The following is a 15,198-nucleotide window of genomic DNA, read 5'->3' as shown; positions in this document are numbered from 1 at the left end:
GTACAAATAAATCATGTCAAGGATTCCACAGTGAATTTCCTTAAAAGGAAAAACAAAATGAACCAGGCAAGTCTCATTAAACCCTGGTGATTTTTTTTCCTCTTGAGTAAAACCCAAAGAATAAATAATTTCAAAAGTTCTTTTTCTGTATCTCCAATACAGACAAACAGTTGGCCTCAACAGTTAGGCTAACATGAGAGACCGACACACTAGTGACTACTGGGAAGCAGAGGTCTTTCCTGCTGTCTCCTCTTCCAAACAAGCTTTTCTGTGAGGCCCAAATTTGGTAGCTGATGGCACAACCTCCTGCACTGGTCTGTGGCATACTGCAAAGAAATCCCCATAGTCCCTGCCATCCCCAGTTCTTTGCATTTCCTGCAACCGAATCTTGTCAGTTTTAACTGTTTATTTTGCCCCAACTGAAGAAGATGAATAGCTGTCTAGGACAATTTAGCAAGACTTAAAATTATCTTTTAGGAAAAAAAGCAGTGAAACTGCAAAGCAAAACAAGTAAGACAACCAAATTCTAGAAGGTAGTTATTAACAGTATTCTTTACTACCTGTGTAGACTATTTCTTACCCCAAACCCTTCAGAAGATGACTCATACATGTAGGGACACTAACACACAGGGAAGCCTTATACCACAGTGCCTAATGAGTCTGTGAACCCAGCATTGATTGACCATCTGACACATGCCCCTGCACACCCCTGAGACCTGGCCCATGGCTCACCCAGAGCAGAAGGTGCTCAGTGTGGGCTGAGCTGCCCATATTGCTGAGGAACTGGAAGCGTGGAGGGCAGGGCACAAAAGGCGAAGGCCACTGCCCTCCCCTTTCTCACACCCACATGGATGCAGATTGCAGAGAGGCTCATGCCCAGAACTGCAAACTCAGAAGTGAGAGCTTCCAGCATCCACTATCCTGCTGCAGGCTGTACTTCTCTACTGCCTAACTTATGGAAATCAGCTTCCAGAGCTGACCTACTTGCTCTAAGGGAGGCCTGTGAAGTCAGGGCCCCAGCTATGGTCATACTTACTTTCATGCCAACGTCTGATAATGAAAACTCAGGCAAATCAGCAGTAAAATTTTTAGGAATCTTGAACTTAGTATCAGGGTGTGAGAACAGTATGAGTTGCAATAACAATCCAGGAGAAAGGTGTACTAAATCTGGTCCAGAGTGTTTAGAGATTTATAACACTTTAATTTTTTATACTTTTTAGAAATATTAAGACTATAAAGGCTACTTTGAAAACAGTTTAAGACAGTGATAGTTTATACTTTTATCTTGTCTTAACATGGCTGAAACCTTATCTAGCATTCTCTGCATATCTAACACTGATGGGAAAATAGGTTAGACTTCAGCTGTGTAAGTATGAAAAATATTTCAAACACCCAAAACACCTCCATTTCAAGAAAAAATAATTTGCTATACTGTGCAAATTGAGTAAGATTTTGATATCCATTTGAGAAAGATCTTGTTCACAAAATGTGCTTTTGTCTCCATAAATAAAAAAGATGTTTTCAAAGACACAAAAAGCTTGAAACATTCATATCATCATATCCCTAATTTTTATTGCAGACATGTCTCCTATTGCATAACAAATGTGTTGGAGAGGTTTGTAAAAGGTCATGCAAACTGTAGGCAATATTTTAAAGACTAAGCACTAAAATAGAGAGAAAGAGGTCAAGAAAACAGAAAGCTATGATCTTAAATAGCAAAATAAGAACACACTACATACTTTTTTGAGTTTATGAGGAGTGAATAGTGTAACATTTATTCACACCATGAAGTTCACTAATATCATTAAAATGCGTGACCATCAACAAACAGCTATAATCCACCTTGATAGAAGTCAGTGCATAAAGCAAATCCTGACTTGGGAGTCCTGTCACTTTCTTAATTGGAACAGTAACTGGGTTTGTTTGAAATGTGAAATGTATTCTTCATCTTAAATTATACCAACAGGTAACAGAAAAATCAGAGCAGAAAGATTGCAGAAATGACTGGAAAATAAATGCAGTTGAAGACAAGTTCCTGTTGACAAAACTTACTTAACTGAAAGGAATCAGATCATGCAAGGAAAGTTGTTTGTGAGACCAGGCAGGAAGGGCTGTAAAGCTTTTATTTTAAAAATATGTCAGAATATTTTGAGCTAGGACTTTAATATCTCTAGAAAGCTCCACAGATATTAGAGAGTTGGGGGTGAATAGGGTCACCGTCAAGGTGCACAGGGGAGGGAATTGGCAGAGCAGTGTACCCTTTTCTCACTCAATGTAAAGTGCCGTGGCTCAATTATCTTCAAAGGCATTACGATAATGCATACCAGGGGAGGAACTGTCCCCCAGTTCCGTGCAGGCCTTAACAGGGAAAACTTGGCTATCTGATGGCTACAGAAGATACAAGTGCAATAGTTAGACTGAGATAATACCTCTGTACCAGTGCAGACTGTTGCTCAGGATTATATCTGTATGGGCTATACTTACATGTTGTGATGGTTTCAGCAGAGGTAGAGTTAATTTTTTTCACAGCAACTGGTATGGGTCTGTGTTTTGGATTTGTGCTGTAAACAGAGCTGATAATACACGACTGTTTTCGTTACTGCTGAGCAGTGCTCACACAGCCAAGGCCTTTTCTGTTCCTCACCTCACCCCACCAGCAAAGAGAGTGTGAGTGCACAAGGGGTCTGGAGGGGACACAGCTGGGACAGCTCATCTCAAATGACCCAAGGGATATCCCACACCATATGGTGTCATGCTCAGCACATAAATCCGGAGGAAGAAGAAGGAAGGGGGGGTCATTCGGAGTGATGCCTTTTGTCTTCACAGGTCACCGTTACACAGGATGGAGACCTACTTTCTTGGGGACAGCTGAATGAAGTGGTGAATGAATTATTTGCTTTGCTTGAATGTGCAGCTTTTGCTTTACCTATTAACCCGTCTTTACCTCAACCCATGAGTTTTCTCACTTTTACCCTTTCGATTCTCTCCCCTTGGAGGGGAGTGAGCGAGCAGCTGTGCTAGCTGGGGTTAAACCATGACATTGTGCAAATGAAATGGGCCTGGGCCATCACACAGGCCTGGAGGCTAGCTGACACTGCACAGCTCTTGTTTGTACCACCGAAATCCTTCATCCCCTCTTCCGCTCCCACAGATAAGATGCCTACATCCAAACTGTTTTTTGGGAAAGATGCATTGCCAGCCTAAGTCCTTGAAACACATGCAGGCATACTCACAAGGAGTGCACTTCACTTAACTATGCAGATGGCCACATGCCAGCGAGGGAACTCAGACTGCAGCCCACATCAGTTTACTGCAGCAGATGCAGTTACAGGCACTGGCAGTATGTTTCACTGAATTGATACAGCTGGGACTCAGACCAGATGTAAATAAAAAGGGATGACCTGCTCCTACAATAGATGAGGCTGGATAATTATAGACATGGAGTAAAGGAAGGTTTGACCAAAAAAAATCAAGAGGAAAAACAATTTTTATCACTACCTATATTTCCCTCTGTTACTGTGACAAAGATCCCAGCAATGACCCACCAGATGCTTGAAGGCACATTTTACCAATTTTGTGTTAGTTGATGCCTCACTTGCCCAAGGAATTTACTTGCTCTGAAGATACTACAGCACCTCCATATTCCTAAAGAATTGCTTTCATCTCATAATATTCAACTACCTTACTAGGATCCCATGCTTAACATCAATATAGTGGTCCAGGGAAAATATCTTTTGTTTGGCTTGTTTCTGGTCTCTTGCAGATAGATAGTTCTCTGTTTATTTAGCAATTATACAATTTTATAAAATAATAGGGAAAATATGAGTTTCAAATGCTGGTCTGTGATTTCAAGACAAATATAACACTTTTCTAATAAGTAAGAAAAAACAGTGACAGTGGGTGCATCTTAGATGATGTGGAAAGTGTTACGAGAATGCAAGTAATTCTCTGCAAGAAGAAAACAAATTTTTGGCTAGATTCAGTGAGAATGTTTTATAAGATGTAACAGGAAATGAGGTCTTGGATAAAGCTCATGAGGGCTTGGGCTTCGTTTCTGAAGCCTATCTTAATATTGATTTTTTTTTGCTACATCTCAACTTAGAACAAAAACTGATACAAAGATGATACTGAAAGAACGCAGGTAGAGTCTTAATTGCAACATGCAGAATAAACAATGTTTGTTTAGAATTATTTGCATTTTCCTGTAACTGTATGTGTTTAAAGCACTGGCAATAGATATTTAAATCAGATTTAAAGGCTGATAACTTCCTGATTATATTGCAATTCAAAAACTGCCCAGTTAATTATGATGAAATATATTTCTATGGAATGATGTGTTATTTCAGCATTTGCTCTTGGTGATTACTGCCCAATATTGCCATTAAATTAAAGCAAAAACCTGATGGTGGATGCAGTATAAACATTGCTTTTTAGAGTAAGATGTCATAAGTATTGTAGCTCAAGCGCTTACATAAAAATTTGTGAGCTACCATTTCCATAGCAACAGGCAACATAATTTAGCTAAGATAGCTGCTTTCCATTCTAGCGACTTCATTGTCATTGCAGTTTACAAAATACAAAAGTATGTCTTCTAAGACTCTAATACAGTGAACAGACAAAATGTTGGAAATGCTGAGGAAGGCATAGGTTTTATTACAGACGCAACACAATAAAATGCTTCTTTCTCTTCTCACCTGTATTTCATGAGATTCTCTACCATCCTCGACTCACCACATACCAATCTAGTTCTCCTTGTGGTGCAGGGGATCCAGTGAAAGGCATCTGAAGCTGGCCTGTCTCTTATGTTAGTCTGATTCTTTCTGGAATGTGCAAAAGCAGCTTCTTCACTGGCCAATTCCTTCTTTCTCTCCTTCCTCCTCTCAGCTACCAAAATAAAATTCACTTCAATGCAGAGAGTCAGCACAACATATCTGGAGCACCTGTTAAATCTCATATTGAGCCTACACACAGTTACTAATTTAACACACTGCTGACACACTCCCATAGTCGTCTTTTGCTTCCCCAGTGGTTCAGTGAATCTTGTTATTAATCTGAATCACTTTAAAGTGCTTTTTAAAAACATCTGGCTCCAAATTTTTAAATTAAAAAAAAAGTCTGTGAAAAAAATTTAAAATAGGAACTTTAAAAGACATCAGAACCACTATTCTCACCAAAGGTAGTGTGAAATTTCACACTTGAGTAGCTGTGGTCTAAATGGAAAGATCAGGGGGAGCGCCATCAATTTCTACCTACTGGAAGTAGAGGATTGCAGCCTTGCAAAGAGTAATGTCTTATACTATTTTTTCAGTGAGGCTGGAAGAATTCCTTTTGAAGGAGAAATCTGATTGATGTCAGCAAGTGAATCACCACCTGTCCATGGGAAATGGATGCTTTTGAAAGCAAGCTGTATTGGACACTGCATTTGATAGACTCTATAATGAAGTGATGGCTCTGTCTCTGAAGTTCTCCTGAGCTGAGCCCCTGACAGGGACCCTAAGGCACTCACCTCCTCACAGATTTTCCTTACTATGAAGATACGCAGAAGGTAAAAACACTAAGTTTTGAACTTCACCACTGAGGATTAATGATATATGATATTAGAACACAGATAACTTATCTGACTTCTAAGTTATTTTCTCATTTTGGCAAGTTGAACAGTGCACCAAAGACAGACACTGGCACAGGTATCTTGAAAAGAAGCTGTGACGCTGGAGCACAATCACTTGTCTTATGGGTACGTCACATGATTATTTGTCAGGAGCAATTCAGGGATCAAGATTGAGATGCAATTTATGCTACTCATGAACTTCACCTAAAAAGAGTATAAAATGTAAACATGGCAGTTAGCTTCTTTTTTCCAGCTACAGTGCAATGCATGACTCCTTACAGCAAAAGTTCCTGGCACAAAGGAATAATCCTCTACTTCTACATCCCTCCAAACAAATATGCACAACCTGACTGTCATTTCATTCATACAAACTAAGTACGTATGAACTAGCACTTTGATGCAGGCTTAAGCGTTCAGCTGATATAAAAAGAAAAAAGTATTACACCTACCAGAGTATTATTACAAGGGTATTTTTATCCTGCAGTTGAACATACGCAATAAATGAGCATTAAATTATGTTACTGAAATAGTGCATGAGCCTTTATTATCCTACAGGACAAATTCTGTAATCCCCTCTGACAGACTCATAATCACAGCAATGACCTGTGAGGCAGGTTGAGTATCTCTGCCAAACAAAATAGTAACTATTCTGTTTCTGAAAAATTGATTGTGTTTTAACCACCAGAACTGTAAAAAGCCATCTCCATATTAATTAATGGTGCCTAGTCTTGCATTTAAATCAAACACACATACACAAGTCACTGATCTTGAGAGATAAGTCTTACACTACCACCTCCAAATTACAGGAATCACAGCCATATTTATTCAGAGGTAAAGACAAGGAAGGAAAACACCAGCTCCTATCATCTCTGATCATTATGATCACTTCCTTGGCTGAAATCTGAATCAGGAAACAGTTTTAAAGCTATGTCAAAAATAAAATTTGAATTCTATCTTCAAGTTTACTTTGAAGTAGTAAAGACTGCTTATGGCATTTTAGCTTTAAGAGTGTCATTTAATATTTTCATAAGAATGTGTTTGTATAGCAGTATGATTTATTCTTGTTAAAAATCTTGTAACAGCAAAGAAATACCTGACTCGTGATCGATGCCATACATAAAACTTCTAGGCAGAATCTGTTGGCTCATATAAAATAATCTGGACATGTACTCTCCTTGGATAGTTTTTGTAATTCACAGCTCCAATTGCTCATTTCAAGAAAAGCAGAAGTTTTAAGTCTGAAATAAATATATATTTCAAAACTATAAATTAAAAAAATATTCTGAGGTGATATAATTTTAGGGAAAATAATATTTAATAAAGTAGTACCTACAAAAAATTAGAACTAAAATATAAATACTTTTTAAAAACCCTTCTTATTTGCATTCAGCAAACAAATAAAATTCATTAAAAAGTGCTTCTGGAGCACTTCATTGGCCATTGAGGATAACAACGTTCATGATTTATATTCTGTCCTGTAATATATATATATATATATATATATATATACATATATTTGAAGAATATGTAGTAATATGACCTACCTATTTTGTAAAATACTCCAAGTACAACCTTCAGCTGCTACAAGCTGGCCTAAACATGTAGCTAAGGAGTAACACTGCACTGTACATAACCACAGTAAATACAAACCTCATCAATGCAGTATATTTCATATTTGTCTATTTAAGAAGTGACTACCTTATGAATTAAAAGCTTTTTCTATATTTAGCTGTGAAAAAAATTTACATTTAATCCACACCACCAAAATGAGGAAATTAAAGGAGGCAGGTTTTAAATGAGGAGTCAAAGATTGCAAGAAGCTGACCTTTGACTGCCAACATGGTTGTTCTCTTTTCAATTCAAAAATTAAATTATTCTCCTTAAGGATTTGCCTTTGGCTCTAATTCCAATTTGATCTCTTTCTTCATATGAAGTCTTGTGGACTATGGAATTAGTTTAAAACAGCTGAATATACTTCTTTTAGGAGACCTTAACATTTCAGAGTCTTCCTTTGACCTGTTTCTCTTAACATTATGAAGTGCTGAAACAATCTACTGCAGCATCACAGTCTAAACACAGAGACTAGGGATAGTTGAATGGCAGTTTGAAAAAATTGCTGCCTTAATTGAACATTGGGGATAATTTGACAAACCCAGTAACATAAATACTGTAGCCCTTTCTGCTCTCAAATAACTATATTTCAGATATTTCTAAAAAGACATGCTTAATTAAAGAAGAGTCAAGCCAAGACTTCATGCATTTGCAAATCAGAGATACATCATGTAGCTCTGCAGTATCTAGTAGAGTCCAAATAATTTTTTATTTATTTTAGTGCCTTTAAATTCTGTTTGGTGGTAATGAATGAGGTATATAATTACTCTGATTCATCCTGTATCCTTAACATGAAATACCCCAGAGCACTTAAAAACAATAATTAATAAAACATCAAGAAATAATTAATTAACTTCACATTAAACAAGATCAAGAATTGTGCAAAACTCATTAAGACTTTGCATAACTCATGCTATATAAATGGCTAAGAAATTACTAGTAGTACCTGCTGTACCTCTAGATCAATACCTCTTTATACAGTTCTTGTTAAACAGCTATGAATCATAGCAAAGAACCAAAGAAATGAGACCAAGTAATCCTAAAGAGTAAAATAAACTCATGTGGCAAAGCATCAGTACCAAATGTCTCTGTGAGACTCCTAATTTCAAAGAAGGAGCATATAGTTCCTTCACTTCTGAAATTGCCATGTTTTCAAGAAAAGTGTATGTCCCTTTCATTTTTCCTTTTTGCACATATTTAGGTGGAAACTAAACAGGTGAAATTGAGGATACAGAAATAAACATTTGAATACCAGAATGAATCACACAACTTTCAAGTTCCTGCATGATTAGGCATTTTGTTTTCCCATCTTTGTAACTCCATGACTGAATTGCACTCTAGAGCAAGGACACACCACCATGCTGCGCATGCCCCAGCTCAGCTTCCCCAAAACCCATCTCTATCCCCATCCCAGGAAAGGTTTGCTCAGTGATGGGCAATCCTCATTGCTCAATCACCCAGAAGAGGCAGGCTCCAGAGCAACTCAGATTGTAAACATATGTGCTATGTTGGACCAGGAGCCTGAAGAAGCTCAGAAAAAAAAACAAATTAAAAAAAATCCAATCAATTCGAAATAATTTTTTAATATCCCCCCCCCAAGCACAAACTCCCAGAGCAGACTTTTCATGTTGGTACATAATCCTCGTTTTTCTACCTGCAGGTTCATCTGGAAAACTGATATTTTGAACAGCAGGACTATGCAGTTACATCCCAATCAAGACTCTAAAGGCAAGATAGGGCACACACAAACTTTCTCCTCATGGTTTTTACTTGAGACAAAAAAGACAGGGGGAAAACACAGAACTGGAAGAAACTAACAGAACTAAAAAGGTTATGAATTTGGATAAAATTTATACTAGATAAATACTAGTGAGTACAGTTAATGAAAGATAACTTATTTTTAGTTTGTGATTCTGTCAGTTCAATTTTACAGAAGCTCAAAAGGAGTTCGGCTGTGAGTGACCTTTTAGTTTTGTTTTGTTTACTAGCTCATCATACTCCACCCTCTTACGATTTGATGACTTTCATTTTATGCTTTGTTTTACTTTATTTTTCTTAAATCAAGCTTGTCTGCAACCTAAGCTGACAGATCTTACTTTTTTTGAACATTAAAAATAATGTTACTGAAATTCAGTAGAAAGGTCAAAAAAAACCTCCAACTCTTAGCCAGACTCAATTCACTAGGCAAGCATTTCCCCAGATAAAATCAAGATGATAGCCAAAACCAGCCGGGAATTAGTATTTTGTCCAAATTTGTTCTTTAAAAATGTGTCAGCTCTAATCAAATAACACTGAACTTTGATATTCTGTTGTTGATACTCTTGAGCTAAATTCCACTCAATGTTATTTGTCCTAAGACAGCCAATCTTCATTAATATTCTACCCAACCTTACACATGCTTTGGGCAAAGGCTGAGAAAAAGGATAAAGACGAGACTGTGCTTCTGACTCAATGCTACAGTAACTGCAAATAACACGGCTGAGCAGACACTCACAGATAAACTTTTATTTCAACCACAATACCCAGTACTGGTGTACAGATTAAAATGCCCATTTCAGTTTTTGACCTAGCAGATCTGTGAATATGAAAGTGCACAGTTCAACAGGCCGTTAACAAACTCATGAAATGATGCTCATTATATGGACAAAGTGTTATTTCTTTTGGAAAATGAGCAGCTATCTGACCAACTACCTTGATCAGATACACCCAGGAATTAGAATGGATATTTTGAGTTCATATTTGATTAGCATTTGAAATGCTCTTTCTCTAAACACTTCCCACAGGACTGCACATGCCAAATTCCTATCATTATTCAAAAACCTGAGAACGCTCATTCCACTTAGCACTATCTTAGTTTTACTGACAGTGCTGGAGACAACAGTCTTTTCCCTAGACTATTAAGTGACTTTCAGAAATTTAAAAAAAAAAAAAAAAATTGAAGTTGAAATCTAGCATTAAATTGCCAACAGTAAAGAAGTCTGAAAAAATAATAGCTTTGTCCCTGAGGTATTTCAGAAAACCTCAAGCTTATTTAGATGAATTGCAACAAAACAGCATTCATCATTAACACAATGAAAAACAAAGTCTGTGGATCTTACTGATGAGTTGGGTGCTTTGGGGTGGTAGTAGGGAGAAGAGAAAACACTACACGCTAAAGCGGAATTTAAAGAAAAATTAACAGAGATGCAGATGGTGCATTTGGATTACCTACCATAGATTCCTAACTCAGGTGGCACCTAACTAATTTTTATGTGATCCAGAACAGGAATTCATAGGTGTGCTTCACAGCCCGTGGAAATCAATGCAGACAACTGCTATTAACTACCTTCACCATGGAGCTCCTCTGTGTTAAAGCTATATTCTAAATCTAAGTGAGTACAACAAGAGTTATGAGTGATAACAAGATATTAGTTATAGGGATGCAGTCTGAGGAACACATTTGAATGGGGCTTTAAAGTCTCTAACCTTTGTTTCATCCCACTCCTTAGAGACACATCCTGGCTAATTCTCATTCTTCTTTGGACTAATGCTCACCCAAAACTCAGTGCCCACCCAAGTTTCACCAGATTGAAACAGCTAGATTTCATGTGCTGTCATAAGAGCATTCCCTTCCACCTCAAATCTCATGCTAGCCACATCAAACCAGGGAAAGAATGCTTATTCCTATTCTATCAGTTACCTTTTGGGATTGCCACTTGGTTTGCTTGACACAGACAAAGAGACACATCACTGTAACCTGAACTGTAGGTAAATCCTTAAAAAGGGAGAATGAAGAAGGAAGTGTTATGTACAAATAAGAAAGTAGTTTACTTCTATATACAGCATTTACAAAATTCTGCATGAATATATTATAGTTTTTGAAAATCAGGGGCAAGAGTTCCTAGGACAGCTGTCAGAAAACCAGTCTTACAGTGTGAGCCTTAAAAAGTACAACATATCAAATTTACCAGAACAAAAGTTGAAAGGTACCTTGACTGCTGCACACAAATTTTTAGTAGTCATAGGGGTGATAAAATTGTGAGAGTCTATGAAAGAGGCCAGGTTTGCAGATCAAGGCAATAAGTTCATCAGGCCAGGTGGCACAGCTTCTGTGTACAGAGACCTTTCAACAGGTCACTGCAGTTTATCATAGATACTTGGTCAGAAAACATACCTGAAAAAGGGGTAATTTTCAGTGTTGCTGACAAAGGCATAGCAAAAGGAAGACTGGCAGCTGAGATTAGACAGATTCAACCTTTCCACAACATTCCAATTTCCTAGCACTAAGGGTAATTAAATATTGGAACAGCTTACCAGGGGAGCTGGTGGACTCGCCATTGCTTGGAGCTTTAGGACGAGATTAGATATCATTGTAAAAGAGATGCTTTAATCCAGCTTCTGGAAGTTCTCAACATGCCCATAACACTTGCAGCTCTGCATTAAGACAATGACTATAATCAAATCTCATATTTTAGGGTTTCAGCTGATCAACTGCAAGGGTTATAAAGAATTTCTTTTTCCCTTTACATAAACACCAGACAGATACTTTTATGTGGTTTATATTCTGATCTGTCTCTGAAGTAGAAGAGATTGCCCAAATCTACAGAAAACATGGGTCAGCTGATGCAGCTGCCAGTGGTGATAGGGAAAGTATTTTCTCTTAGCCTGAAATTCACAAAACAGTTGTATCCAAATGGGAACTCACACGATTTTGAAGTCATCTAGATGGATGCAAACTGTGTGATTAGGTCAGTGCAGAAGCAGGTTTGATCTGTCTGCCCTGCTGAGGGTCTGGCAGTAGCATCCACTCAGCATTTTACTGACTCTGCTACTACTTAAGGAAAGGAGTAATTTCATGCTCTGCTCCTGCAGAGCACCGGCCAAGGGTCAAGTGAAAAACTATTGGATCACCATACCCTTAGAGGCCTTGTTAATGATTCTCGTTGGATTAGCTCAAAGGGCGTGCTTTTTCCCAAGGTGAGCTAAATAGAAATCTCAAATGTGTTTGGTTTGTGTTTGCTCAGTGTGAGATACAAATCACCTGTTAACACACTAAGATCATTTGGACATATCTCATCTAATTAACTAATTGTTATTGAAGAGGCATAAGTAGCACCTTGATCTCTTCTGTCTGCTTTAAGTTAATATACTTCAGCCTAACTAGAGTAATCGTGTTAACACACAGGTGTCAGGATTTACTGTTCTGTGTTTTCCAGCATATCTAGATACATAAGCATCCCTTTTGGTTTTTATTTTAGCTACATCTGTAACTATACAATCTGCACTATTTTAGCAGAATACTATAGTGACTTGATTATTAAATGTAAGTAAAGATGAAGGCAAGACAGAACATTCTGCTACTTTTACCCTTTTATGTGAAAGGAGTATGTCTTACCTGTCAAATAAAGCATAAAATGAGAAATGGTTCTCCTAGTGACTTCTTTGAGCTGCACAGTAGCATGTTCATATTGTGAGTCTCAAAACAAATAACTATTTAAGTGAAGTCCACACCAGGCTTTTATGCTTATTGGCTACCTATACTGTTCCTACATCCCTTTGACAGTTTGTTAGATGCAAAGACATTTCTGTCTGTGCTAAATAATGGCCATTTGATGGATTTGTGCACAGCTATACCCGGAATGTAATGCAATGCAGGTGTGTAAATAACCTGTCCTGCAATTCAGGATATTTTCCATGCAGAATAGGGATGATTTCTCTTTGCCATAATTCTGAAGCATACATATCAATATAAGGCTCTGTTGTCAGTATTGGTCATTATGATTATGTTGTCATATTACAAAGTAAGAATGGGACACACCATGACAGCACCATCTAGTAACATAAAATATTCATGCAAAAACAAAAGCAGACTCAACCTTTAAAAAGTAAAGAAAAAAAAAACCAGATACACTGATCCTGCTTGTCTCAATTCTATTTTGGTGACACATGCATATCTTTGACAGCAGTTATGAAGATCAAATTTAATTAAGCAGTATGTTATTCCCTTGGTATCCTTTCTCAAGCCAAACCAAAATACTCAGAATAAGAGTTTCCTCATCTGGGATGAAAATGACAAAATCTGCACTTACAGTCTTCTGACTTCTCAAACAGACATCACTTGTTGTGCTGCTTTATTTGAGTACAAACAACTCTGACAGAATCTGTACCCAGATCTGCTCCACACTGGACACAAATCTCATTATAATGAACTTCTAAATTTTTTGTTCTATTGTTCTTTTTTGGTCTATGTCTTACAGCATACCTAATGCCTACAGTGCAGGAATGCTTGGAAAACCTCAAATGAATCTACTGTCCCATAATTTTTTAAGAATGATCTTCAAGGAAAAACTGAAGGAGGATTATACTATGCAGTAGACACATTAGAAGCCAATGACATAATAAACAGTAATATCATTCTACTGATAAATATCATTACAAATTTTGAATAAATCTCTTTGGGATACAAATATTATGCCTTAGTTTTCACTGCCCGTTCAACTGAAGGATCATTCAAGAAAATTTTGAGTACAGCAAGAGTCCATATATTTGCAGCAGAAACTTGGTTTATTTCAAAAAGTGCTCATTTATATTCCTTCTGTGCCAAAATCTTTGCCCAAGTAACACAGAAGTTCACATGATTACTTAGCATCAAATTCTCTGCTCTTGTATTTCTGCTAAAAATTTCCCAACTCAAAATGTTTGAATTGTAAAGTAATTATATTAGTAAAATTCTAAAAATGTTATTTGAATGTACTATTTTTAAAATTAAGTTCCACACAGCATAAAAAATGTGCGTGTACAGTAGAATCCAGAGAATTAACATAATTATGTTATCATTCTTTCTCGATTCTCTCCTGAAAATGATGTTCTTACTATGCAAAACCACTTTCCTATACACTTCTAGTAATGAAAATGGAAACTAAGTCTTGTATTTCTTGAGTCTTTGCTTTCCTTAAATACTGGCCAGTGGGTTTTTTTTACCTGCTTTACAGAATCACATGCAAGTTTGAATAACTTTAAATTTTTTCCATTAGGATTTATTGTTTTGAAAGAATGCTTCTCTCCCCTCGGTTTGTTTACATAAATTATATAATAGTTAACATTGAAAGCAAATTTTCAATTCTATTCTTTAAACTAGTGCATGTAATAGCTACCTTTTCTTCATTTATCTGAAATCTAAAAAAACCACAACTAATAGTACAATTTTGACATGTAACAAAATGCTGTCAGAAGCACACCAAATAAATTTTACAATACCCCTTTCCCCCCACCCTCCAAGAAAACTCAATAAACTCAGTATAAAACAAACAAATAACATAATCTAATCTAACTTTCCACTTTACCTGGAAATGCATGCCCTGTTAGAGAATCCAAATCTGAAATTAAAACAGTGAAAAAATAATCTTTAACACTAATTTAATATTAAAAAGCACAAAAAATCAAAATCAAACCCGGCATCAAATCTCACATTATCACCAATATAAAATTTTAATCATATATATATAAAAGCAAAACCAGAACATTTAGTATTACATTATAAAGGTTTTCCTCTCCACAGTTTTGTAAAGATGTAAAATATTATCTAAAGATGAAAGCTTTGAACACAATGAGAAGCTAATTTATTTTACTGTTTAAAACAAACATACCACAATTAAATAGGAATTTTACAATATTTTGTAAATGAACCTCTGATTTCAGAAACCCATATTTTGAATATAAATTTTTGTTCTGCCTTTATACATAAGAACAACAATTAGAAAAGTGCAGAATGCTTTTTAGATTGTACCCTTTTAAAAAGATTTTTTTTTCTTGATCATAACAAATAACAGACTTAATTTTTTCTATTCTAGTGTTCATAATTTCTTCCCCCCCCCCTCCCTCCCCCAATCTATCTGTTTTAAAAAAAAGATAAAAGAGCTGGAATTATTTCTGCTGACACCATAAAGCATAAATGAGGGCTTCACTGGTGTCTCCCATCTGAAGAGACAGCAGGAAGCCAC

At 36.7% G+C, this 15,198-nt stretch overlaps 1 protein-coding gene across 17 annotated transcripts in view; it reads right to left on the bottom strand.

The window, feature by feature from the left end:
• Positions 1-15,198, bottom strand: part of DLGAP2 (DLG associated protein 2) — a 458,740-nt gene that overhangs the window by 143,468 nt on the left and 300,074 nt on the right. For 7 of the 17 annotated variants that reach the window (XM_042016315.1, XM_042016309.1, XM_042016310.1 and 4 more), the window contains one exon: positions 14,542-14,574. The exons of 5 other annotated variants lie outside the window; for them this stretch is intronic. In XM_042016315.1, the coding sequence (XP_041872249.1) occupies positions 14,542-14,574 (33 nt within the window). Of the gene's footprint in view, positions 1-11,512; positions 11,633-14,541; positions 14,575-15,198 lie in introns of all 17 variants that reach the window. 5 more of the 17 variants (XM_042016323.1, XM_042016320.1, XM_042016321.1 and 2 more) reach the window with 1 other exon arrangement.

This window comes from Corvus kubaryi, unplaced genomic scaffold (genome assembly GCF_017639235.1).
Source record: "Corvus kubaryi isolate FWS band 111438036 unplaced genomic scaffold, C.kubaryi_AGA036_p1.0 split3-73, whole genome shotgun sequence".
In the NCBI taxonomy this organism is placed as follows: Eukaryota; Metazoa; Chordata; class Aves; order Passeriformes; family Corvidae; genus Corvus; species Corvus kubaryi.
The sequence above is the reverse complement of the archived record's forward strand: the minus strand, read 5'-3'. Positions and strand labels throughout refer to the sequence as shown.